This window comes from Neomonachus schauinslandi, chromosome 15, assembly GCF_002201575.2.
Source record: "Neomonachus schauinslandi chromosome 15, ASM220157v2, whole genome shotgun sequence".
NCBI lineage: Eukaryota > Metazoa > Chordata > Mammalia > Carnivora > Phocidae > Neomonachus > Neomonachus schauinslandi.
In genome coordinates this window covers 38,935,035-38,962,195 of record NC_058417.1, presented here as the reverse complement: position 1 = coordinate 38,962,195, position 27,161 = coordinate 38,935,035, and the positions used below count along the sequence as shown (strand labels likewise).

Here is a 27,161-nt window from a genome sequence, read left to right as displayed (position 1 = left end):
TATGAACTCCAAAGCTGCATTTTATTTGAGTTTGATACATTGTATTGAGTTTAATTGTTCCAATATTGTTAGCTCGCTTGGGGAATAAAGAAAAATGCAACCACGGAGAGATAACAGTTTTTATGCTTTTTTTGCAAAAGAAAAGTTAAGAATGGTACAGTCTAATAAATAGTATATTCTAATTAAGAGAATCAAAACAATCCCATAACCCTGGGAAAAGGATAATAGTAGCCATAATTTGCAAAGCATTTACTCTGCTCCTGGCACTGTCCTCAGCAAACTCATACATGATATCTAATCCTGACAGCAGGGCTACAAGATTCTATCCTCATTTTATGGATGAGTATAAATTAATATTCTTCAGTCTCTCTGACTTTTGTATATGTCAACATACAAATACAGAAGCAAAGAGTAATTCCAGTTACTAACAATAATAGGATCCCAGCCCGGGTGCTATCACTAATTCCCCATGTGAGCAGGAAGGAATCACTGGAGTCCCCTAGGCCTCAATTTCACACTCGAAAACAAAGGGAAAGATGGTGCTTGGTAATATTCCTACCCTGCCTACATCACAGAGTTGTTTGAAATAATATACATGTGAAAATATTTGACAAAGCATTACTCAAATATACAGTACCATTTGGATGAAAATTGTCATTGAGAATTTGTGAAAACAATCATGGCTGATGATGATTAAGTAATAATTCAAAACACAACAGGTAAAGAAAATTTTCAAATTCTTCAATTGCTGCCAGACGAATTATCCTTTCCCAGGGAGTTGCCTAATTTGAATTGTTCTACCACGGTAGTTTGGAAAGTACAAAAACGTTCTCTTAAAAAAAAAAAAATGCTTAAATTAATTTGAAAGTTTCAAGTGGAAACATATTATGGGACATGGGCCAAAATTAAACTTTAGTTAAATAACACATATACACACATTACTCAAATGATCAACACATAAAATCAGAGTGTGTGCACAAAGAATTTGCTTCTGTGTCTATAAATTATGGCCAGCGTGGACCCACAGATTGCTAATATTGATGGACATACTACAGATACAGACTTTAGAAGTTTGTTTTTGTTTTTTTTTTTAAAGATTTTATTTATTTATTTGACAGAGAGAGAGAGACAGCGAGAGAGGGAACACAAGCAGGGGGAGTGGGAGAAGCAGGCTTCCTGCCGAGCAGGGAGCCCGATGCGGAACTCGATCCCAGGACCCTGGGATCATGACCCTGAGCCGAAGGCAGATGCCTAACGACTGAGCCACCCAGCACCCCTACAGATACAGACTTTAAAGTAAGTTATATGTGCGATCAGTAACAAGCCTTTTCCGGTTTCCCTCACCCACTTAGACCCTAGGGCAAGGTTGGCAAACTTGCTCTGTAAAAGCCCACATAGCAAATATTGTAGGCTTTCTAGGCCATATGATCCCTGTAAGAACTATACGACTCCTCCCTTGTAGCTGAAAGCAACTATAAATAATATGGAAACACATGGGCATGGTTGTGTCCTAACAAACTATAAAAACAGTAGGCAGCTTAGATTGGGCCTGCGGCAATCATTCGCTCACACCTGCCCTGGACCCTCAAATAAGGTCTGTGAATGCTAAACCATACCCCCAGATTCTCCAGGACCATCGTGTTTTCATCCTTTCCCATACCATGTGTCAAAGCTCATGTCCCAAATTCTCAAGGTATTTTGCAGGCAACGTGGAAGTTTGTAAAAGCAACCCATATTTTGTCAAATTTGACAAAACACTGTGAATTACTCTGTCCTGGAAATCTACCGGGCTCCAATATTTCACAACTATTTCTAGTGATAGAAAATGAATAACCATAACTTCTGCTTTCACAGAAACAGCTGAGAAAATTAACCTATTTCACCATTTTGCCTATAACCAGACTTTTATAAGCTATTCCGTCCGGGGAGAACTCTATCATCCCTTTCCCTATTTTAAGGGGAAAAAAAAATCCATTTAAGGGGCACCTGGGTGGTGTAGTCAGTTAAGCGTCCAACTTTTGATTTCGGCTCAGGTCATGATCTCAGGGTCCTGGAATCGAGCCCAGCCTCAGGCTCTGCGCTTAGCACCGAGTCTGCTTGAGATTCCCTCTCCTTCTGCTTCTGCCCCTCCCGCTCATTCTCTCTCTCTTTCTAAAATAAATAAATAAATCTTTAGACGAAAAAGAAAAAAATCAATTTAAAATAGCTTCATTAAAAATACTACAGACAGGGGCCCCTGGGTGGCTCAGTCGTTAGGTGTCTGCCTTCGGCTCAGGTCATGATCCCAGGGTCCTGGAATCGAGCCCCGCATCGGGCTGCCTGCTCCACGGGAAGCCTGCTTCTCCCTCTCCCACTCCCCCTGCTTGTGTTCCCTCTCTCACTGACACAGCAAGAAATCAAAGAGACCTGGGCTTAAATCCAACTTAATCACTTACTAGTTTTGGCTTCCCTGTTTGGGGGGAGGAAGAACCTCAAAAAAGTATGGGTAAGTGTCAGAGAGGAAAACAGGCCAAGTTCCTGGGTCTCACTGCCAGAAAGAAAACTAAACTACTTGGGCCTAAGACTAGGCTTCTGTGAGGGCTCCTAACAAACTTTATAGTTAGAGTAATTTAGTCATAATTAATGATGCATCTCATATTTTCCAGGAATAATCACCACTCCAAAAGTCTGTTTTGTCATTCCCATAAATACCCCAGTACATATAAGAACATACCTGAGTTTGCTTTGGGGAAAAAAAACCACAACTCAGTGTAAGTACAGCCTATCTTGCTGAATATTTTTCTCTTCAGTCTTAATTTCTCCAGGACTAGGGAACAGATTTTTTTCTATTATATTTTGTCTGTATTCTTCCTTTCTTAATTTTACAAATCTCTGGGAGTGGAAAAAGAGCCAAGCAGAGAAAATGAGATAACCATTTATTCATTCTGCAAATACTGAGCACCTGCATGGACCATATACTGTTCCAGATGTGAAAAGTCCCCACCCTCAAGGAGCCTTCATTCTGATGGGAAGAAAAAAACAACAAAATAAATCCATAACAAATATAGTATATTAGGTGCTGATAAGAGTTATAGAAAAAAAAATGAAGCACAGACCATGGAGAGAGCTGGAAAATGAGCTGCAATTCTACTTAGGTCTGAGAAGACCCCCTGAGAAGACATTTAAGTAAAGACCAGGAGGTGGGAAAGTGTATTAATGTCACTGCTCCACTCAGATCCCCTCCTTTCTTTTTCCACCATTTTTGTGCCACCCCTTTCTCACTACAGGGTAACATCCAGCACCTGCCGAGGACTGCCTGGAGATGACAAAATGCAGCACGTGCCCTGGCACTGCACTTGCCCAGTCCCCCACCATAACCCCAAGTGCAGGTTAGAAACCAGGCTGGAGGTGCTGGACAAGACCAGAGAAAGAAGGTACTGGGATCCTTGCTGAGACTTCCATGTATCTTACATTAATCCTTTACATGTCTCAGACGCTTTTATATTAAAAAGGCAGTTTCGAGTACAGTTGACCCTTGAACAACACGGGTTTGAACTGTGCGTGTCCACTTACACATGGATTTTTTTTTCCAATAAATACAATGGAAAATTTTTTGGAGATTTGCAACGATTTGAAAAAAACTTGCAGAGGAACTGCATAGCCTAGAAATGCCAAAACATTTTAAGACAGAGTTAGGTATTACTGTAAGAACACAGTATAAAATACATATAAGGTACAAAATATGTGTTAACTGACCACTTACATTATCAGTAAGGCTTCCAATCAAAAGTATACTATGAGTAGGTAAGTTTGGGGGGCATCACAAGTTATAGCTGGATTTTCAACTACTCCCCCTTGTTCAAGGCCAACTGTACATTAACTCAAGTACCACTCAGATATTATCCTTTGATGACCTCTCGATCTTCCCCTTCAATTTCACTAACCTCAGTTTATGAGTATCAAAATATTGGAAGCAGAATTAGACAAAATGTCACTTATGCCTGGCTTTGCAGACTTCTGGAGATGCCCTGGTCCCTGCTGGCACACCCAAAAGCACCTAAGAGCAGCCCAAGAATTCAGTCACTAAATGTCAACAGTGTTTTTAATTACAGATCCTTCTCCCTTCACAGAGGCCCACAGCATGGGCCGGGTGTTTATGTATCCAAGGAAGCGGGTAGTAACTGGTAAACCAACGTACTCACGATTTAGTGGAAAGAACCCTGGACTAGACCCGAAAGCTGCCTCAGTACACATTTACGGAGCATCTAACAATGAATCAAGCCCTAAGCAGGGACTGGCAATAGAAAGATGATCAATGCAGATAACTGAACCTTTGCTTTCAAGGCCCACGTAATGCGCTGGAGATGACAAACGCAGTCCGATACAATGGATTGGGTATAGGGTACAATAAAGTTTACCAAAGAACCGTGGGAGTTCAGAGGAAGGACTATGGGGGGCGGGGGGGGGGGTAGTTCCAGGAGGTCACTACAGTGAGAATCTGAGCAGGATCCGGAAGGACAGATGAGCTTAAGCTGAAAGTGGGGATGCGCCAAGGCAGCGCTGGGCAGAGACTAGTGGCACCCCTCGCGCTGCAAAGGCGCACAACCTTGGCCGAGAGGATTTGCATCTCTGGGCCCCGGCTCAGAAACCTGGCAATTACACCACACGCGTGCTTGGAAAAACTGAAAAGGTCCGTGTTGCTTTTGGTCAAGGTTTAATGCCTGGCCGTTAAGGCCGGAAGCCCCGCGAGGCGCGCGTGGGAACGGAAACTCCGCGAACCCAGTCGTCCTCGCCTCCACACTCAGCTTGCTGAAGTATATACTCTTGCTCCGAGAGAAAGAGCAAAGGAAGAACCCGGAAAAACCACCACCACCACCACCACCCGCGGGCGCGGCCGGGAGCCTGGCTGGCGCGGCCGCGGTGGTTCCGGGCCTCTCTACGCGGAGAGACCCCGCCGTCTGCCGGCCCCGCGTGTGGAAGCCGAGGCCAGCGCCTCCCGCCGCGCCACCTGCCGCCGCTCCGGCCCCGCGCGGCGGCCGACCGGGCCTCTCCCGCCGCCGGGCCCCTCCGCCCCCTTCGCCGTGACGAATCGGCGCCCGGCCTGGAGAGGGCCCACGTTCGGGGGGGTTTGAAGATCGTATGGGGCCTGAAAAAAATCCCTGACCGGACGAAGCATCATCGCGTCCTCACCTGGAGGTTTATTTTTTAAAAAGAGCCCGGCGACGCCTGGCAAGCAATTAAGAAGAGTGTGGAAAGTGCGAGTGCGGACGCTCCGGACGCGAGGGGCGGGGCGTGCGCGGGACAAAGGGAAACGAGGCCGGAGCTGCGGGCGCTTTTTCTGCCCGCGGGTGAGTGCTTCCGACTGGGCCCGAGCGGGTCGGGAGGGTGGCGAGTCGCGGTGTCCCGGCCTGGCTGGACCTCGAGTTCCCGGGGGCTGCTGGGGTTCAGGCTGGGCCGTGGGCCCGGAGCTGGGGGCCGGTTGCGGCCTCCTTGAGGCCTAGCGGAGCGGGGTTTGGGAGGGAGTCCCCTCTGGGGCCCCTCCCCGGCGGCAAGATTTGCCCCTTCCACTAACCCCGCGAAATTGGTCAAGGCACCTATGCATTCCCCTCTTCAGTGGAGTTGTTAGTGAAGTGCCTTCTCCGCAACAACCTAAAGGAAACGACCTCAGGGGAAGCCCTTGGGGCAAGCCAAGCCCGTGGTGCATCCCCCCAGGAAGGTGGCTTCCCCTTGGTTCGGCAGCGACCGAGGACTCACGGTGTGGCTTCGAGTAGAGAGCGAAAGCTCTGAAACAGTTTGGCCTGGGTTTGAAACCCAGCTCTGGCACTTCCTGGCTGTGTGGCTTTAGACAAGTTACTTAAACTCGCCGGGGCTTCCATTTGTGATGTGTAAAGTAGGGTATCAATACGTATCTCGTAGGGTAGTTGTGACCATGAACCGAGATAAGTGATAAGGCTGCCCCCGTATAAAGTGTTCAACGAATACCTAGTATTTTATGCCAGGCTCCAGGGGTGGATCCAGTGGCAGACAAACGTACAAGCCCACTCTTAGAATTTATCGTAGCAGACGAGAGCAGTAATTTTAAAGTATTAACAATAAAGTGTGATGTACCAGGGAGCTTTGGCAATTATTATCAGGGATCCCCACAGCGAGGCCTACTTGTTGACAGCCACACACACACACACACACACACACACACACTCACTCACACCCCAATATGTGCGGAGGAAGGAGATCTGCACCAGAGTGCATGGTTTCTGCCCCTTCCTTACGGAAAGGGAGAGACCCAGTTTGGGCCATTGAAAAAAGATTTCTTCCCACACAGTCCTCTGATTCCTTATGCTCCAGGGAATTCCCTTAAAATGTAGACTAGAAGCAAAAGCATCATGCTTGTTTCACATAATGTTTGATGAAAGTACTCCAGTAGTCATAGAAGTTATTTGCTCTTTTTCTAAAATGTTTGTCTCTTTGTACGCATTGTGTGTGATGTATATTGATGTAAGAAACAAGCTGACGCCTTTATGTTCTCGTTCGGAGCTGGTAATACTAAGACAAAATATAAGAATTGAGCTAGGTGCTGAGACTACAATAATGAGATGGCCTCTGTTCTACAGTTTAGCCATATTAACAGGTATAACACAATATAATGAACAATATTTTAGATTTATGTGAATTGGATAGGAGTACAGAGGAGGAAGCAATTTGTTCTCCCCAAGTAATTTATCACAAAATCTCCATTGAGGAGATATATTTTGAAATGGGCTGTGAAGGGTTAATAAGTTTTTCAGGTAGATGCTCAAAAGTTATTCCCAGGAGATATAAAGCTATTTACCACTGTAAGAGAATGTAAAGCTCATTATCAACCAGTTACCTTTTGCACTGCCTCCAGAAATAAAATGCTGCCTTGTTTTAATAGAAGTTGTTATTGTAAGAGGAAGGTAGAGCTGCTGTTGATCAGTGAGCTGTTAGTATGTGGTAGGCGCCTTTGGGATGGGCCCTGATAATACATCACATTCTATGCTCAGTCATTATATTTTTATCAGTTTGATTAAATGTTTACATGGCATTAGCAAAATGTTTTCCGTGCAGGAGGTGGCAAGAAAAAACTTGAAAGTACACGTCTAATATTACTTTTAATATCCCCAGTAGTTTGTTTTAGTTGTTTAATTCTGATGAACCAAGTGACCTATAGGATTTAGTAAAATATGCAAAGGATATGATTACTAGAAGATAGTGTAATTTTACTAAGAAATACCAATTAAACTACCCTATTCTTTAGGAAAACATCTCTTATGCTTGCTGAGTTTTGATTCTCTTTTTTTTTTCTTTTTTTTTCTTTTTTTTATTTTAGTGTCTCAGATTCATTCTTAAGGAACTGAGAACTTAATCTTCCAAAATGTCAAGTAAGTTTCATTTTTTATATTTATCTATTAATAAGAGACTAATGCCCTAGCAAATGGGAATTCCAAAATACTCTCATTTTTTTTTCTTCAAAACAGGACCATTGGTAGTTTTGTTGCATAGTATTATATCTCAGTTGTTTACAAGAAGTTATTTATTTTCTTTCAAACAGAAAGACCATCTTATGCCCCACCTCCCACCCCAGCTCCTGCAACAGTAAGTTTTAATTTTCTTGTTAATGTAATAGCCAAGTCTGGCCTTGATACAAAAACCCAGATGTCTTCCAGTGACAGTCACTCAATCATCACAGCAACAGGATGAAAAATTCAGCCAAAAAACAGCACTTCCTACTAAATAAAATAACTCTTTGCATCTTACCTTGAACCACCCCCAACATTTAAAGAAACATATTGCTGAAATTCCAACCTCCTATGCTCAGTTCTTTTTTTTAATGGGAAATAAATGATAAGTTTAACACCTCTTTCTAGATAATCTCTATCCAGAGTCTTAAAAGTTGATATTGAGTGAATGCTCATTCTGGCATTTGTTATTATTTTTAAACCTAACCTTCAACTGGTTACACTTTTCTGTCCTTGTTTATATATAACTTTCATATTAAATCAAACAATAAAGCTTCCAGTTCTATAATAACACTCATAAATTTTTATTTTTCAAGCTGTTTAAGTAAGGATTTCATTATCTGTGGGTCAGATCCTGCCTATTGAATGTATTTCCAAGTTTCTAAATAATACTTGTGAACCAGGTTTTTCACCCAGCAAGTTCTGGCCCAGCTTGGACAGCATGTAAAATAATCGTCCAATCCACAAAATAGATATAACAGGAACTGTTCAGGCCTTACTGAAACGGATTCCTTGTTGTTTTGTTGTTTTGTTGTCTTAAAAAAAAAAACAACACTGTTAACATTGACCATAGCTTACAAAAGCAGTTCTTTAACAGCTGTTAGCCCTCCTTCCTGACCCCTTATCCCTGAAATTGCAGGCTAGCCTACTAATTAGGTCCTTGTGTAATTTTTTTCTCCACTAGATGACTGCTCTTACTTACTAACCCTCAGATGTATGCTTTAGTTCTGTTTATCAACAGTTGGTTTCTCCTTAGTAAGATACTTCTTAGAAGAGATACTGTATCTCATGTTCTCATTTCAATTTATGTAATATACAGTTTTCAAAGTTACTTCCCGTAGATCTTAAAGTCCTGTGTTTGGTTTGTTTTCTTTCTTAAATCAAAGAACATCTCTTACGACCATCTCCTTGGCACTCTGCTAGTGGTTATACAGGTGGAATTGAACAGTTGAGATTCCTGACCTCAGAGAGCTAACCATGTACTTCAGTTTTGGAAATGGTACAATTGTAATGTTTTAGTTTTGATTTTTTTTTTATTCCCTTAATTTTCTTACATTATTGCCTCATAATGCTGAACAGTGATGCTCATTCTTTATGCAACCTTTGAAGATGTCATTTTGACGTACATACTGCCTCTGACAGTGTATAATCTCTCGAAGACAGACTTGATTTTTTGGGATAATAAAAATAGCTCAAAAACCAAGTGTCCCCCTTATGACTTCTCAGATCTAGAGAGGGATTTTTTTTTTTTTTTTTTTTTTAGCCTTTCTTTAATCCTATTTCTGTACTATTGTAATTTCACATTGACACATAAAATACAGAAGACTAGGGATTAGGACAGCCAACAGAACGGATATTAAATGAATTATCCTCCTTCCTTTTTTTTTTCCATTACTTCTACCATCACCACCACCACCACCACCACCACCACCACCCAGATGTACCACTCCAAGTAATACACACTTCTCTTGTGCCTTTGATACTTCATCTGTGTTTTGCCTACTTAAATATGCCTAATTTGCGTCTTTTATAACTATACAGACTAGAATTGATCAATTCTCTTCTAAAGAGTTTCAAATGTAATATCTGCTTGAATATCTTTCTTTTGGACACTAAGGATATGTGCAGCGGCATGTTTTAAAAATTGTGTTTATAACAGCCACAGCTTGGTTGGGATGTGTTAAGTGTATTTTACATTCTACAATTGAGGACTAATACTGTTAATTGCATGTTAAAATTAAATTAGTTGTTTTGATTGAGTTTCATTAGGTAAAATACCCTACTTTTGGTTTCTCTTTGCTACATCCTTTTTATGCATTATACCTTGATTCTCATGAACATTGGATGTCATTGTATTAACCCTGAGGGCACTGCTATATAAGAGCCCATTTGTGATTACATCAACACATAATTCACGAAACCCAAAAATTCCATTGCTGCAATGAGCAGTTGTGTTTTGAAAGGGTCAGAGCTATCAAGAAACTAGATGGAAAAAGAAAGTTCAAGTCTGTCAACTAGAAAAGTAGTTCACATTAAAACTAAATGCAGAAAGTGTTCATGATTGACCTATGGACGATGGATCAAAGAAGAGATGGAAGAGAAAGCCTAAAAAAAAGAGTGACTGGGTTTAAAAGATCAGATAGCACCCCCGAATGAAATCCATGCATTTCTTACAAGTCTTTGTTTTGAAATCATGTATGTGACACCCATTGAATCCCACATATGTTCTTTTCTACTGACAACTCTGGCTTCCTGATTTGAGGATCTTTTCATTTCTCACATTATGTAGAATGATTTAAAATTGTCTCTGAAAACGGTCCATTTCTTGTTTTTGTTTTTAATAGATAAATACATTAGCGGCATCTACATAACTGTCAAGTAAATCACGTTTTGTTTTGCATGTAAAGTGTTTCAGACTTCTAGTTTATCACATTTCAGGCCTTCCTATCTCAGACATCTATTGCTAAGTTGTTATATCATATTATTGACCATAAAGTAATCCAGAGTGTTTGAGACACTTCAGTGCATTGCTTATTCTGAAAAAACAAGCAGAGACACTCACACTGACAACAAACACGCCTGGCCCCCTGCAAAGAGAAAGAAAGGGAAGAAAGGAAAAAAAAAAAAAAAAAAAAACACTTGCAGACTGGTTTCTCAATGAAAAAAAAAGAACAATTACAACACATCATTGCTTGTTTAAATTCAGGTTGCTTTTGCATGCCATATGCAGATCATTTTTCATTTCTGTGTTTTCCTCGTTTGAGCTCATTTCTCATTCGTGTTTTTGTCTCATTTGTTTCCATCAGCAAATGCCCAGCACACCAGGGTTTGTGGGATACAATCCATACAGTCATCTCGCCTACAACAACTACAGGCTGGGAGGGAACCCGGGCACCAACAGCCGGGTCACGGTAGGAGAATCAACTATTACAGCATCCGGCAAACAACTGGATTTGACCAGAAATGCCTCCAGAGTTAGGTCCTTTTGAATCATCAGCACAGCCATTTTAAAAAAATATTTTTTAACCTGGCTTTTTGACTATTTTAAACATTCGTTGTACGATCTTACACTGGAAAAAAAAAAGAGTGAGATCTGGATATGTATGTAGAAGAAAAGAAGAATCCATTCTGTTTGGTGGTTGGTAGAGCTAAAGCCCTGGGCACTTACTGCTTATACTATATGTAGATAAACCTAGAATTTCTTATGGTTAAAATACCCTTTTTGAGATAAAGAGTATCTTTCATTTAAGGTAATTGGCATCAGGCTCAAGAACTCAGTTTCTTAATAAAAGCCCGGCTTACGGACCTGGGCTTTTTTCGGCTGGCCTCCCAGTTTGAACTGCTACACATAATTATTTGTCTTTTGGATTTAATAATTGACTTTCTGAGATTCATTTCTCTCCAGTTAAAAAGAAAAAAGGTTTAATGTAACTTCAAAGAATTGCAGAATGCAAGTTGAATGAAATTAATTTGACATGCCAAACTAGATACCTACAACTAAAAGTGCATTTAAAATCTATAGGACAAGGGGTATGATTTCTGAAACTGAGGATGTTTCATTTAAATGATCAACCTAAGATACCCAAAATTGGGTGATATACTTCAGATTTTTATTTTAGAATCATCTTAAAGTGTATTCAAGGAAGCTTAAGTAGCAAAGAAATAAATGTAAAAATGATTTACCAGAAATAAATAAAAATAAATCCAAAAGCCAAATACCTAACATACATTGGAATGTGGCATTGGTGAGAATTTATACAACCGAGAATGGCTGTAAACTTTTTAATACTTGGTTTTTGTTTGCTATATTCATAAATAATTCATAAATAATTAATGTGACTTCAAAAGAGCCCTCTCACCCTGTAGTCAAGCTAGAGCAAAAAGCTTGTAACTATCAAACTATATGTCTATCTTGGTAAGCATACTGCTTAGCTTGATAGGTTTTGTTTGTCTAAATTTTTCATTGTTTCTGCATAATTTGTATTTCATAAGCATATCAAGTTTTATGTGCCATGCATATTTCATGGTATCTGAAAAGAATTTTGACAAAGTGTGTGTATGTATGCATTTCACAATGCATACAGTTTTTATGTACATCGGTATGTGTTTTTCCCTGGCCTAAATGTGTTTCACAAGTATAATAGGTGGCAAGGTTATCCAATGATAAAGAACATTTTAATTTAAACAAGGAGCAGAATCAATTTTGGATCATTCATGTTAATGCAGAAAATTATTCATGAGGAGTGAACAAGAGAATGATTATATTTTAATAGCTCTATACAGTCAGCTCTTGATTATCTACATTAATGGAATAGAAATGGTGATAACTGTATTATTAGAATCATTTGTATCTCAGTTTGTACAAGCATTTTGTTCCTAACTTGGATGTATCTGTGGGAATTCTCTGTCAATAGAGAGAAATCATTCAATAGGAAAAGGAAAGGTCACCCACTGTCTCAGGGCCAGAGTCAATTATCTTTTTGTCCTCATTCTCTCTTGGGAATGTTCGAACCCAGCATTTGGAGTGGGCATTAGCTTCGGGATAGATTAGTACAGGAGGGTTGCTGGGCATGGAAAATTTGGTATTTTGGTTCTTTGTGGTGGTTTTCTTGGTATTATTGTCCTCTCAGCCCCAGATTGAGGTGTAACCAAACTGCTGTCTAGACTTAACCTGAAGGGGCCTAGAAACTGAAGGCTTTTAGCCTCTTAATCCCAGCTCCTTCAACTTTTAGGTCACTGAATTTGCTGTCTTAAGAAAACTAGTTATGCCCTAAAGTTTTACACAACTTTTTTTTATATATCTAACTTAAGCTTTGTTAGGACTTAATGGATATGATTTTGACCATTATAAAAGTGTTTTATTTTAAGATGACCCCAATGATGTGTTACCTTTTTTTTTCCTTTTGGCTCCTATTTCGTATTATGGTTTATAAATAGCCTTAAGTCAGTGATTTGAAAGAATGGGTCTGTGACACCCTATCAAGTAGCTTCCAGTAGGCTCTATAGAACATCTGGTTTCCCTCATGACTCCAACACACTTGAATAGTTTTGAGACTTTGTACAGCGTGGCGAAATCTTTTGGAGTGCCTGCGATAGCTATGAGATGGAATTCATTCCTAGTCAGTCCTTTCCGATGGCGGTTAACATTTTTTTAAGTACAGGTGTGAAAAGAGTTTGAGACAAAACGTTAAAAATGGCTTATTTCTGTGCTGTAATGGAAATTCCATTCTAGAAGAAAACTCTACCAGAGAAAGCGGAAAATTAGAAGAAACAAGAACAGTATCTTTTGAGTGGCCAAAATAAATTTCACAAAATCATGATCTTTATTCATAGGTGATTCCCAGGAATTACTCTTGTATAAGCACAGTTTTAACTTAGCTAAGAATAGTTACTTACGTTCCCTCCAACTCATTGCCAGTTAGAAGCAGAAAATTATAAAGAGGGACAATTGCTGCTAGTGGTAGCTTTCCTGATAGAAACAAGGAAAGAAACTGCAAAGAAAGGGAACATTCCCTCCAAAGGCATAACCACTGGGCCATTTAGTAAAGGGACCAGCAGCTCTCATTCCTCAAGCCAGAGGAGTAGAGGAAGCAGGGGTTGTTTCTGATGGACTCTTATCAAAATAAGGTTAAAGTGTTTTCAGTGCAAACAGCCTTTTTTTTTTTTTTTTGTAAGGAGTAATGTTTAAGACATTGTAGAAAGATGTCTGCTGAGACGGTAAATAAATTGGGGATGTTTAGTGATTATAAATCTTTAGTGTCCTGAAAACCAGCTAGAATTTAACTTTGTGGTTATTGTTTTGGGTCTTATTTTGTTTGTATTTCTAAATTGACTAGTCAATGAAATATAGCCTCGTTTCATTCAAATAATGAAAATATAGCCTCAATTTGTAGACAATTTGGGTACTTTCCTTTGGAAGAAAGAAGGAGGAATAAGCAAATCCATTAATATTATCAAATGTGGTTCTTTGAAAAGTAGTCAGCATATATTACTATGATTTGTTTTTAAAGTGTTTTAATTCAATATATTTAAACATAGACATTTTAGAGTTCTTTATCTCTTTAAAGAAAATTTGTTAGTGGTGATTGTAATTGACCAACTTCAATTATTGGCACAATTCCAACTTATTTGTAACCCACTTCATGGAATTCTGAAGGTTTGTGTTGGATATAAGTTGGAAATGCTTTCTAATCACTTTACATATGAAAAACCAGGCCTTTGTGTATCTTGCTGTGAATGATGATGTAAGCTTAACCCTCCTTGAAGGAGCTGCAGACCTTGAGACAGATCTTCTCTTATTGGCTGTTCATACCATTGCTGTTGACAGTGTCTATCCCTTGTGGCTTATCTCACTCCGTTGCCCAGTGCTGGCTAAAAAAACAAAACAGGGTCTGTCTGCATGGGCACCAGCATGAGGTATGGTATGAATGTATGGGAGGAGTGGAAAGAAGAGCGGAAATACTGTTTCAAAAGTGATACGCTTTCTAACAATTTCATGTATGAAGAAGCAGTGTTACTGAAAGTACATAGGGATGGAGGAGGACCCTCGTCATAGGAGGAGGAAGCATTGTTTGAAAGCAGTGGAATGGGACAGACACTAATCTCTGAGCCCTTGGATAAAAAATAAGGTTATAATTGGTGTCCCAACCAGAAAGGAGGCGTCTGTCCAGGGTTTTATCACAGCAGCAACTGAAGGGCAAGGGAACAAAATATCTCTTAGTCTCCTTATAAGGATTTGCCAGTCCCTGTCTTTTGATAGAGTGAAGCCAGCACTTCTTCCCCCTAGCCTGGCAAGAAGAACCAATATCCATTGTCTCCTAGAAATTGGGGGGAAATAAATGTGACTCAGCCATGATTAATTTATTCTGGGTCCTTGATCAAATGTAGTCATATATGTTCAGATGAAACTAAGCTCAGAAGTAGGGGCTCATGGATTGGAGTTATCTGGGGTGCTCACTAGACGCTATCTGATATCTCTTATCTAGATATTAGCCCATAGAAAGAACCAGTCTCTCATCTTTTTCTTTGCCTTTTTTCCCTCTCTATCCCACTTTTTTTTTTAACCTTTTTAAAAAATACTTTTAGTCTTCCCTCCTTTTGTTTTCATTTTTCTTTCTCCACACAAAACCAGAAATTTTTAATCAATATAAGGCCTCAAAAATAATCTAACTGGGCCCTGTGTCTGCCATTTCTCTGTCCTTGGTAAACTTGTTCACTCCTACATTATTATTAGGACTAAGGACAAAAAAGGCATGACTTTAGTTTATACTTTTTGATCTCCTTTATAGAAAGCCACTAGATGCGGACCTAGAGCCTTAAGAAAAATAAAATCTCTAGTCTTGATAAAGGAAATAAGGTTTTTGCTTTCTGTTTTGAACCTAGAAGGTAGTTTTTGTAGGGATGTTGTTTATGTAGGGGTGCAGTGCGTTCCTGAAATAGTGCAAGTAGATACAAGGTCCCTCGCAGACAGTGTGAGAGTGGTAAGTGCTGAAGGAGCCCAGACTCGGGCAGATAATCAAGTGTTGACTGTATGTGTAATGGTAAATTAAGCACAATAAAAGGGTGCTAGGTTATGTCCTAAACGTGAGACATGTGATATGTAACCATATATTTTCGATGTATGGATTATTACATAATACTTTATTTGTTCTTACAGCCAGGTTGTCAAAGCAGTATCAAAAAACTGCTAAGTAAAATATTTTAAAATTATGTGCCTAAAGTCATTTTCTTTATTTTCTTTTGATGTGAACATTTCTGAATTTGCAGTGATAGCTATTTTCAGTGGAGAAAATATAAGAATCTTGTATCCATGGACGAGTAGAAGAAAGGCGCATTAGAATTTTTTAAGGGACTCTCTTTTCATTTTGCTGGTGAACTACTTGCAATTGAATAATGAATGTATTTAACTCTTTTGTAGGCATCCTCTGGTATTACGATTCCAAAACCCCCAAAGCCACCAGATAAGCCGCTGATGCCCTACATGAGGTACAGCAGAAAGGTAGGTGCCAGGGGCCAGAGGGAGTAAGGACTGGTCTCTTTGCTGCTTTGCTCTACATCAGATTTCATAATGGCTTAGCCAGCATTTCTGTGCATAGTCAGAGGAAAGGATAAGGAATTGCAGTTTTTAAAGAACTTAGTTCTGATTTCAGAATTCTGGAACTAAAATCCAGCAAGAGGAACATGATGAAATAAATGGTTTAAATCCATAAGACAGTGATACGTAGCCCTTTGGAAAAATTCAGTGACATGAGAAAAATGTGAAGTGAAAAAAGGCACATAGGACTACATGTATTAGTATCTTATTTTTTATAAAACGATAGCAACAGTATGTTAGTCTGAAGAAAAAAAAGGCCTAGAAGGCAGTGGTTATCTCTACACAGTAAGCTTATGGTAATTTTCATTTTCTTTACACTTTTTAAATTTTCCCTCGTGGTTTGGTTTAGTGATGAACCTATATTCTCGTAAAGTAACAAATAGAGCCAGTATCTTTATTAATAGCAAGAGCATTTAGCTATTTTCACCACTATTTAGAAATTTTGGGTCACAATTACTATACATGTATTTGATGATATGGTCTGTTGTGTTATGCAGATTAATCACTTTCCTTCTAAATTCTCTGAACTTTTAGAGAGACAGAGACTGTGTTATTGGGTTAGCTCATCCTAACTGTCAACACTGATTGGAGATGTCTTGAGATCTGCCATGGATTAATCCAGCAGAGGAAATGAGATTGGCCAGCTATTAATAATTGTTGCAGTGGGCTGATGAGAACATAGGGATTTGATACTATTCCTTCTGCTTTTGTTTATGTTTAAAAATGTGTATATTAAAAAGGATTTTTAAAGGTCTATATTTTTAGGCATCCATACTGAAATTTCATGTTTCCTTTTTAAGGTCTGGGACCAAGTAAAAGCTTCCAACCCTGACCTAAAGTTGTGGGAGATTGGCAAGATTATTGGTGGCATGTGGCGAGATCTCACTGATGAAGAAAAACAAGAATATTTAAACGAATACGAAGCAGAAAAGGTAGAATGGGGACCACAGTGGGATGGAGACAATATAAAATGCATAAACATTTGCTTGTTTTTTATAAAAGAAACAAAAGATCTAATCAGCTGAGGCTGTACTGTCTCTCTGTGCTGGCTCAAGTCACTTAATTTCTCTACACTTCAGATTCCTTGTCTGTAGAAAGAAGATAATTATATCTTTTGATATTCAAAGGAGATAAAGGTATTTGTATAACCTGCAATATGTTAATTATAAAACTGAAAAACATTTGAATTTCAGATAGAGTACAATGAATCTATGAAGGCCTATCATAATTCCCCCGCATACCTTGCTTACATAAATGCAAAAAGTCGTGCAGAAGCTGCTTTAGAGGAAGAAAGTCGACAGAGACAGTCTCGCATGGAGAAAGGAGAACCGTACATGAGCATTCAGCCTGCTGAAGATCCAGACGGTAAAAAAAAAAAAAAAAAAATGGGGTTTTGTTTAATGCGTTCTCTGAGAACTAAAGTACAATCAGTCTTTTAAGTTTATTTCCTATCCTAAATGGAAAACAAAACATATTTAAGTGCCATTTTAATATTTTGATTAATTATCTTAAGATCTGTATATGAATTTCCCATAAGAAAACGATATATCCTTGTTAGTGCAGAAGATAGCAAAAACTATTGTTTATGAGAATCTTTATACTCAGAATGCAGGAAAGGTTTTTGAGTCACAATCAGAATTTTGCCTCAACTACTTTTAAAATCTAAATGCCTTCTAGTTACATCCTGTTTTCCTATTGGTTCCTTAAACTTGCTGAATTAAAGGCTCTTAAGGGAGAAAGTTAATGAGTGGGTAGAAGCATTATGGAATTGTTTTCCAGTTAATTCCGAAATCCAACGTAGCTCGTGATAACACATGAGGATGCACACATACACACTTTATACATACATACAAATAGGGGAGGTTCCTGATTGGCATCCACGATTAGTTTGCAGGTACACAGATTACACGCCTGGTCTCTAGAGCCAGGCAGGGTCTGAAGTTGCAAGGAACCTCAGAGCTAGCCCCCTGCATCGGGGAGCATACTCCTCCATGAACCACACCTGCTTTACAGGTAACATTTTCTCATGTGCTGCTGTGATGTGGAAAAGGCTAGAAGCTCTGGCTACAAGCAACAAAAACATCAAGAAAATAATTAAAGATCCCATTTCAGAGTAGGGGTAACAAAGAGGAGGCTTGTAAGAACTTTAATGGAGAGAGGAAGCAATAATGCCACCTAAAAACATGAATAAACATACATCCAAAAGGAGAGGGGAAAAAATGCTTTTAAAAAGAATGGACTGGGATATTGACAAATATTCTCATAAATATAGAATGGAATAATGTAAATAACAGAATAGAATATGGAATAGAAACTATACCAAGTGTTAAACAGAATCAGCAGTGCTAAGGACACGCTAGCAAACACAGACCAAAATTACTCAAAGTGGATGATTAATGCAAGAAAAACATATAGAACTAACAAATAGAAGAAGATCCAATCTACAAATAATTGGAAGGATGAGGGATCAGTATAAACAAAGACTAGCAACATGGAAGCCACTAGTAGAAGCAATTAAAGTTTTCTTTAGGTGAAAGGTGACATTGTGAACATTGAGCAGGACTTCAGAGATTCACTCAGCAACAGTCTTCAAAAGAAGATCCTCTTCTCTGTTCCTCAGACTTCGGCCCATTACGTCATTTAAGTTTAAGATAGGAACTTAAAGCTGCTGGTAAGAAAGGACAGGTGAAAATGAAGATGCCAGGATAAGAGTGACTTCTGGACTTTATGCCCCAGAACTGAGTAGAAAGAGGAAAATTAGCGAGGTGGGGATGAGCATCAGTCCAAGAGAAGGGCAGCCCCCCGTGAGCGCAGTAGCTACCAGCTGCTATTCTAGAGAAGGCATATGCAGTTTCCACACAAGACAGTGAAGGGTTTTTTTTTGTTTTGTTTTGTTTTTTTAATTCTTATGTTAATCCCCATACATTACATCATTAGTTTTAGATGAAGTGTTCCATGATTCATTGTTTGTGCATAACACCCAGTGCTCCATGCAGAATGTGCCCTCCTCAATACCCACCACCAGGCTAACCCATCCTCCCACCCCCCTCCCCTCTAGAACCCTCAGTTTGTTTCTCGGAGTCCATCATCTCTCATGGTTTGTCTCCCCCTCCGATTCCCCCCCTTCATTCTTCCCCTCCTGCTATCATCTTCTTTTTTTTTTTCTTAACGTATATTGCATTATTTGTTTCATAGGTACAGATCTGAGATTCAACAGTCTTGCACAATTCACAGCGCTCACCATAGCACATACCCTCCCCAATGTCCATCACCCAGCCATCCCATCCCTCCCACCCCACTCCCCACTCCAGCAACCCTCAGTTTGTTTCCTGAGATTAAGAATTCCTCATATCAGTGAGATCATATGATACATGTCTTTCTCTGTTTGACTTATTAGTGAAGGGTTTTTTAAATGGCATTTTAGAGAATGAGGTAAAGAACTGGTGAATTAGAAAATAACTAGAAAATGGGGCGCCTGAGTGGCTCAGCCGTTAAGCGTCTGCCTTCAGCTCAGGTCATGATCCTGGGGTCCTGGGATCGAGCCCCGCATCGGACTCCCTGCTCTGCAGGAAGCCTGCTTCTCCCTCTCCCACTCCCCTTGCTTGTGTTTCCTCTCTCGCTGTTTCTCTCTCTGTCAAATAAATAAATAAAATCTTTAAAAAAAAAAAAAAAAAATTTTAAAAAAAAAAAAAAAAAAAAAAAGAAAGAAAATAACTAGAAAATATAAGCCCACCCCCAAAAAGTCAGACAACTCTTAAGTGTAAGGGAAGACAAGCCCAGATTGCCAAGACTTGATTTCCCCTACCAGTGATCAACACTGGAGCCATATAAATGAAAGAAGAAAGCAAAAAACGAAAAAGTATATATAGTTTAGATAGAGGTAACATGAATATACCATGTATAATCTCAAGTGTGAATATGAAAAACTTCCTTAAAGAAATAGGAAGGTCGCAGAATTTTTTTTAATGGTATCCTATATTCCAGTAATTTTAATTTCAGAAGTATATGTCCTAAAGAAATTACTTGAAAGGAGACAAAAAATAATTTGCACAACAGTTTGTAGCTGTGGTGTTTTTAATGATGAGCATTTTGGGAACTACTTAATTACCAAATAATAAGGGAGGTGCTAAACTGGGACATAGCAGTACAATTTGGGCCTCTGGCAAAGTTTCCTAAAGTGTGGTCCCTCCACGTCTGGTGGGACACTAAGATGATTAGGTGGTTCGGAGAGGAACTTTTATTTTTATTTTTTTAAGATTTTTTATTTATTTGAGAGAGAGAGCGAGAGACAACACCAGTGGGGGGAGGAGCAGAGGGAGAGGGAGAAGCAGACCCCCCACTGAGCGAGGAGCCCCATGTGGGAATTGATCCCAGGACCCCGGGATCTTGACCCGAGCCGAAGGCAGACGCTTAACCAACTGAGCCACCCAGGCGCTCAGGAACTTTTATTTTAATGTGTATTGCTTAAGAGGAAGCTTTTTTTTTTTTAAGTGAGTTAATTTAAGTAACTATATTAAATAAATGATAGTATGGATTGTTAGCAGATACGTCCAAAACTGTGGAGGTAATAGAGCAAAGGTGGAGATTAAGGAAACACTGTTGCATAGCTATTCAAAAAAAATATTTAAACCAGATCCATGCTATATGTGTATGAACTTGAGTGAATGAAAACAACATAGTATCTTTACACACTGACAACTATGTACGTGTATAGATTGACAAAAATTAAAAGTAAAATTTGGTAGTAAACATTCTTTTCCTATAAAACTAGCTTAGGGCTTTAATGGTTTTTTGTTTTTTTTTTTTTTAAAGATTTTATTTATTTGAGAGAGAGAATGAGAGAGAGAGAGAGCACATGAGAGGGGGGAGGGTCAGAGGCAGAAGCAGGCTCCCCGCCGAGCAGGGAGCCCCATGCGGGACTCGATCCCGGGACTCCAGGATCATGACCTGAGCCAAAGGCAGTCGCTTAACCAACTGAGCCACTCAGGCGCCCTTTAATGGTTTTTTTAATCAAATAAAATGTATATAGTGGTCTGGGACACAGTATTGCTAGAGATAATGTTTTCTCTGCAGTCGGCATTTTCATTACTTTGGTATTAAAGTAATACAGTGATGGGCGCCTGGGTGGCTCAGTTGGTTAAGCGACTGCCTTCAGCTCAGGTCATGATCCTGGAGTCCCGGGATCGAGTCCCGCATCGCGCTCCCTGCTCAGCAGGGAGTCTGCTTCTCCCTCTGACCCTCCTCCCTCTCATGCTCTCTGTCTCTCATTCTCTCTCTTGCAAATAAATAAAATCTGAAAGAAAAAAAAAAAAAAGTAATACAGTGACAAAGACACTGCCCAATTCCTATGTTGTCATCAGGTATAAATGCCTTAAATTACTACCAAGAGAGTGAACTGTTCAGCAGCATTGCAGTCTTGCTGTAACATGCAGCTTTCCCGTTGATGGATTTCCAGACCAGAAGACACATGGTTTTATCTCATTTGTGTTTCAGCGAAGTCCGTCTCAAACATATGTCATCACTTAAAGATTTCATGAGAATAACCACTACCCTGGCCGGTGAACACATTATGTCCTCCCCATGGTTTTTATCAAGCAACTGCCCCAGTGCTCCCATGATGCCCTTAAGACCCTCTTGGGTTTGTTTTTGTTTTAAAGATTTTATTTATTTATTTATTAGAGAGAGCATGGGGGTGGGGGGGACAGAGGGAGAAGCAGACTCCTCGCTGGAAAGGGCCCCCTTGTTAGACCAGTGAGGGCCACGGCTCCTTGGTGTTTAGGTGTTAATATTGTTAGTCTCTCCTGTTTATGGTTACTGGTGACTTCATTTCCAGACATCTTGTTTATTCCAGATTATGATGATGGCTTCTCAATGAAGCATACAGCCACCGCCCGTTTCCAGAGAAACCACCGCCTCATCAGTGAAATCCTTAGTGAGAGTGTGGTGCCAGACGTCCGTTCAGTTGTCACAACAGCTAGAATGCAGGTCCTCAAACGACAGGTCCAGTCCTTAATGGTTCATCAGGTAAAGTCACAAAGCATTTATTATAATAAATTAGGCCTATATCACGGAGCCCCAGTGGCATGATTCTCTACCATGCATCAGTGTTCAAGCTAAATATTTCTGTGTTCAGTCTAACCTGTTCCTGATTCAGGGAAGAGGCTTGAAGAAGTGGAGGTTTCCCAGAGATTTAATAAGTTTGTCATTAAAACTGTAATACAGACTCTTGTGATGTAAAGTTTGTGCATTAAGAATTTTAAGACATCTTCTCAACCTTTACTGCTTAACTAAATATTTTTTTCTGAAGAAATTGCTCAGGCCTGAAACAGTATTCTTTAACATACACTTGTTAATTGTAGTTACTCCTCTATGCTGCATTTTATGTTTTTAAAATCTTAGCTAGACACGTTGTGCAATAAATGATTTAATTTAAAAATTCAGAACCTTTGTCATGCTGTGAGAAAGCATGGACCATTAAAAAATGAGATGTACTTTCTGTTTGACATTTGCTTTCAAGAAAATAATTCAGTAATACTAAAGCCTGATCATATGTCTTTCAGCGAAAACTAGAAGCTGAACTTCTTCAAATAGAGGAGCGACACCAGGAAAAGAAGAGGAAATTCCTGGAAAGCACAGATTCATTTAACAATGAACTTAAAAGGGTATCAATTTAATATGTTCACTGTACTTTTTATCACCATGACTGTTACTTTTTTCTCATTCCTTTCTCCAAGATAGTGTTTTTATTGAATGTTGTTCACTTTGAAACAGGGTGAACTTTGCTCTAATGGTAAGGTCTTTGCTTTATGAAATTATTTCCATTTTCTGGCAAAATTTCAATAGGTTTAAGATATCATATAGTGGGGCGCCTGGGTGGCTGAGTCATTAAGCGTCTGCCTTCGGCTCAGGTCATGATCCCAGGGTCCTGGGATCGAGCCCCGCATCGGGCTCCCTGCCCGGCAGGAAGCCTGCTTCTCCCTCTCCCACTCCCCCTGCTTGTGTTCCCTCTCTCGCTGTGTCTCTCTCTCTCAAATAAATAAATTGTATCTTAAAAAAAAAAAAAGATATCCGGTAGTATCCACACATGTACTAGGACTAGGCCTGTAGACCCTAGAATCCCCGGGTGTTTTAAACTCATGCAGTCATGAGTTGTTTCCATTTTTTTGAGATTTATTCATTAAATGTAGCTTATAGTATACACTTTGTATTACAACAAGTAAATCTTGTGTTTGGTAGCTTGAAATAGGCGCTGGAAGCCTTCTGTATAAACCCAGTGCTTTCAGCATCGCCTCGCCATCCATTCCGCAGCACTTGCTGTTATGTGGCTACCAGAGCAACTGTCTTTTCCCGTAGACACAGGAGTTTCAGAGAAGACCTAGAACCACGTTGTTTTTTCCCTCCCACATATATGGATATAGTTCACAGCCCAGAAAACCCACTTTTGAAATAATTTCTCTGGTTCAGAGATCATAAGAAAAGAACATTACTAAGAGAGTCTCCTTCCTTTCTGACTACTAGTTGTGCGGTTTGAAAGTCGAAGTGGACATGGAAAAAATTGCCGCTGAAATTGCACAGGCAGAGGAACAGGCTCGAAAACGGCAGGAGGAAAGAGAGAAAGAAGCAGCAGAGCAAGCTGAACGCAGTCAGAGCAGCATGGTTCCTGAGGAAGAGCAAGCTGCTAGTAAGAGCGAGGAGAAGAAGGACGACGAGAGCATCCCGATGGAGACAGGTAACCTGCCGTTGACCACAAAGTCAGTGTCAGGGGCGAGTCTCTGTTTGATCTGCACGTTTCCTCCCAAATCCTAACCTCTGTAGTAGATGCACATAAAATGTTGATGTCCATACAAAACAGCAGTGGGGCATTGGTCCTTAGTGTGGCTATTTGAGGTCTTGGTTATTGTCCGGATTGAGTCATGTCATTTTCCAGGTCAGGCATAGAAAGTATAGTGCTAGGAATGGTGGAGGATACTGGCCCTGGAGTCAGGCAGATCTGGCTCTAAAACTCTTCCTCACCACTTGCTAGCATGTGACTGGATAAATTATTTAATCTGTTTCCTCGCTTGTAGGTACTCTGGTACTGGCCTCTGAGAGTGAGTTCCGGAGGACAAATAAGGAAATGTACATAAAATCACTTAGTATTGGTTTTGACGTGGTATTGGCACTCAGTGTTTTGACCTTTATTGCTAAAGCGTAGTATGTGGTTGTTGCTTTTAGGATCACGCATCTTTGGTGTCCTAGGACAAGGTTGGGCAAGTAAAACCTGCAGGCCAAATCCTGTCCTGCCACCTGTTTTCATAAATCAAGTTTTGTTGGAACACAGCCTTACCTGTGTGTTTACGAATGATCTGTGGCGGCTTTGGGGCTCCCACAGTATAGTTGAGTCGTTGCAGAGACGCCTGGCCCACAAAACCCAGAATATTTACTATCTAGTCTTTACGGAAGAGGTTTGTTGACCCCATCCAAGAGAAGTTCTGACTTCCAAGCATACTGATTTTCCTGATTAAAAGCATTCCTCAAGGCACAGAGTAACATGTAAAACTTTCATAAAATACCGATTAATTGATTACTTGAAATTTTGAGATCACCTCACCTTCTGGCACTATTTTGACCCTGCCCAGTGCCCTGTGCAAACCAGGAGTAAGTTAAAAGTGTTACAGGAAATACAGCCAAAGGCTCCCTGGACCATCACTGCAAGAAGGGGGAGGGACAGTAGTCGTACTTGGCATTCAACTGACTTGTGATTTGACATCAGGAAAACATTTAATGGAATATAGATCGCTTTACCAGATGTTACTGCAAAATTTAATTCCGTAGATCAGCATTTCACATAGTCAGATTTTAAGTTTCGTTATCTGACCCTTTTTCTGTTTTGTGTGAACATATTTTTTATCTTAAATTTGGAGCATAAGTACATTTTTATGGTTAAAGCAGGAGCTTGAGAATTAGGGTATGGAGTATGATTCTTTGCTCATTTTGCAACTAGACAGAACACTCTGTCCTTTGCCACTGTTCTCTCATTTATGAGTAGAGCGTGCCTATGGATCTTTACCCAGATTTTATCCTTTTAGCTGAAGGAAAAAACAAAATTGAGACTATTAGAGCAAAAACCTCATGCTCTTAATTTCTTACAGAAAATAACCCAGCATGACATTTAACAAAGTACCTAAAATATCACCCTTATATCATTTCCATACCTGCTTTCTCACTAATTAAATCCAAAGCACAGAACAGCATTGTCCAATAGAAATAAAATGCAGGTCACTGTGTAATTGTAAATTTTCTAACATTTTTTAAGTAAAGCAGAACAAATGAATTAGTATTAGTAACATATTTATTTATTTAACCCAGTATATCTTAAACAATATCTCAACATGTAATCAGCATTTTTAAGGATTACTTTTTTACATTTCTTTCATACTAAGTCTTCCAAATCTGGTGTGTGTTTTATACCTGTTAGCACATCTAAATTTAGAAGCTGAATATTCATCAGAAATACTTGATCTGTATTTAGCTTTTGTAAATTTACAGCTAAGAAGTAGATCTTCAGACCAATTCATGAATTGTTTCCAAGGTGCTAACATTTCCTCAGTCACACTGGCTCGTCCCGGTGCTTAATGTCACACGTGGCGCATGGGCTCTGGTGAGGGACAGCATAGCTCGAGACAGTCCGCGTAATTAGAAGAATCAGCTTGTGTCTTGGAACTGACAGTGACACGTGTGTGATTACAGAGGAGACACACCTTGAAGAAGCAACGGAAAGCCAACAGAATGGTGAAGAAGGCACATCTACTCCTGAGGACAAGGAGAGCGGGCAGGAGGGGGTGGACAGTATGGCTGAGGAGGGGACCAGTGACAGTAACACTGGCTCAGAGAGCAACAGTGCCACAGTGGAGGAGCCGCCCGCAGACCCCGCGCCGGAAGACGAGAAGAAAGAATAAATGTTGCCTTGTTTTATGTGTTCTAAATACTTTTTTAAATGGAAAAAAAAAGATGTTTTTTGAGTTTTAATGGTGTTATGTGGTTTGTGTATTAATATTTTTCTTGTCCATATCGCACCACCAAAGGCTTTTGGACCATTTAGCATCACAAGCCAAATGGCACAGTCCCCTTTCTTAAGCCTTTGTGAAGATGGTTCTTTTCTTTGGGTCTTATTTCTAGCCCTCAACTCCTGAAAGTCTCAGAATTTAAATTAACCGAGAAAACGCCCACCTCTTTTTAAAGAGTTAGCCTTTGATGCTGCACAATCGACTCTTCCAAATGCCTTCCTACAGCTCACTGGGATGCTTACCAAAGCCATAGCTTTAAACCTCCCAGTCCCCATCAACAGCTTCCCGAAAGTCCCCTTTCCTGTATACTTCCACAAAGAGTAGTTTCTTGAAAACGTAATCATGTATGAGTATATATTTGTTCATTTACCCTTTTTTATTTTTAATCAGTGTCGGATACCAAGAGTTGTGTTAAGGATTGACTACAACTAAGCTTGGATCGTATTGATCCAGAAATAGTCTCCATTGTTCGAGTAGTTACCAGCTTATGAAGTAGTCATTAAAATGAACATGGCACATACACATTATGTATACTCCCTTTTGTTATAATTCATACTGGGTGTGTTCTGATAAATTCATCCTTACTGTACAGAAAAAGAAAATTACTTTTCTACCAAGTTTTCCAAAGACAGAATAGGTCACAAAGCTTAAGGAATTGAATATTCTTGCAGTGGACTAGACAACTTCAAAATGATGAGCCTGTTCCAGGAGGAAAACAGCTGGGAATTCAGTTCGTCCATGTGAAATTGTTCTACAACAATCAAAACTCAAAACCTCAAGGCTCAGGATCCCATAGATCAGAGCCTACCTTTTTGATAAACTCTTAGTAAAGTCCTGGAGACTAGAAGCAAGATAGTTTGTGACACATATGCTTCCCAAAAACTAGAATAGATTTTTATTGAATAGTGGGATATCTGATGGTATATGTTTCTTAAAGGTCCAAATGTAATAAATAAGTGGAAAAAATGTCTCTGTGTTTTTATCACTATTTCTATGCAAAGCAAGTGTATCCTTTTGTTACTGTGATGCAGTGACAGCAGGGAGCGGGCCCCCACAGCCAGTACAAACTTGCGTCCTCGAGGCCCTTGGCTCACCCAACAACGTCTAAACTACAGTATTCAGTTCATTTGTACAAGAGGTTTGTGAAAATCAGTTTCCTTATAGTCATGTCACATATAAAGGTTGGCCTTTGACTCCAATAGTAAAAGGAAATACGTTTCTACATTTAAATTACCTTTGAAGAAGTGGGTAAGTAAATAAACGTAAGTCCTCCGCTTACACGCA

The 27,161-nt window shown here is 39.8% G+C and overlaps 1 protein-coding gene across 1 annotated transcript; it reads left to right on the top strand.

Moving 5' to 3' along the window:
* The first annotated feature begins 5,255 nt into the window (after positions 1-5,255).
* Positions 5,256-26,843, top strand: SMARCE1 (SWI/SNF related, matrix associated, actin dependent regulator of chromatin, subfamily e, member 1). Its single transcript, XM_021703885.2, has 11 exons — positions 5,256-5,327; positions 7,328-7,379; positions 7,550-7,593; positions 10,544-10,648; positions 15,655-15,735; positions 16,632-16,763; positions 17,025-17,196; positions 21,683-21,855; positions 22,392-22,493; positions 23,350-23,560; positions 25,561-26,843. The coding sequence occupies exons 2-11, from the start codon at positions 7,373-7,375 to the stop codon at positions 25,767-25,769; spliced, it is 1,236 nt and encodes a 411-aa protein (XP_021559560.1). The 5' UTR covers positions 5,256-5,327; positions 7,328-7,372; the 3' UTR covers positions 25,770-26,843.
* Positions 26,844-27,161: the final 318 nt, after the last annotated feature.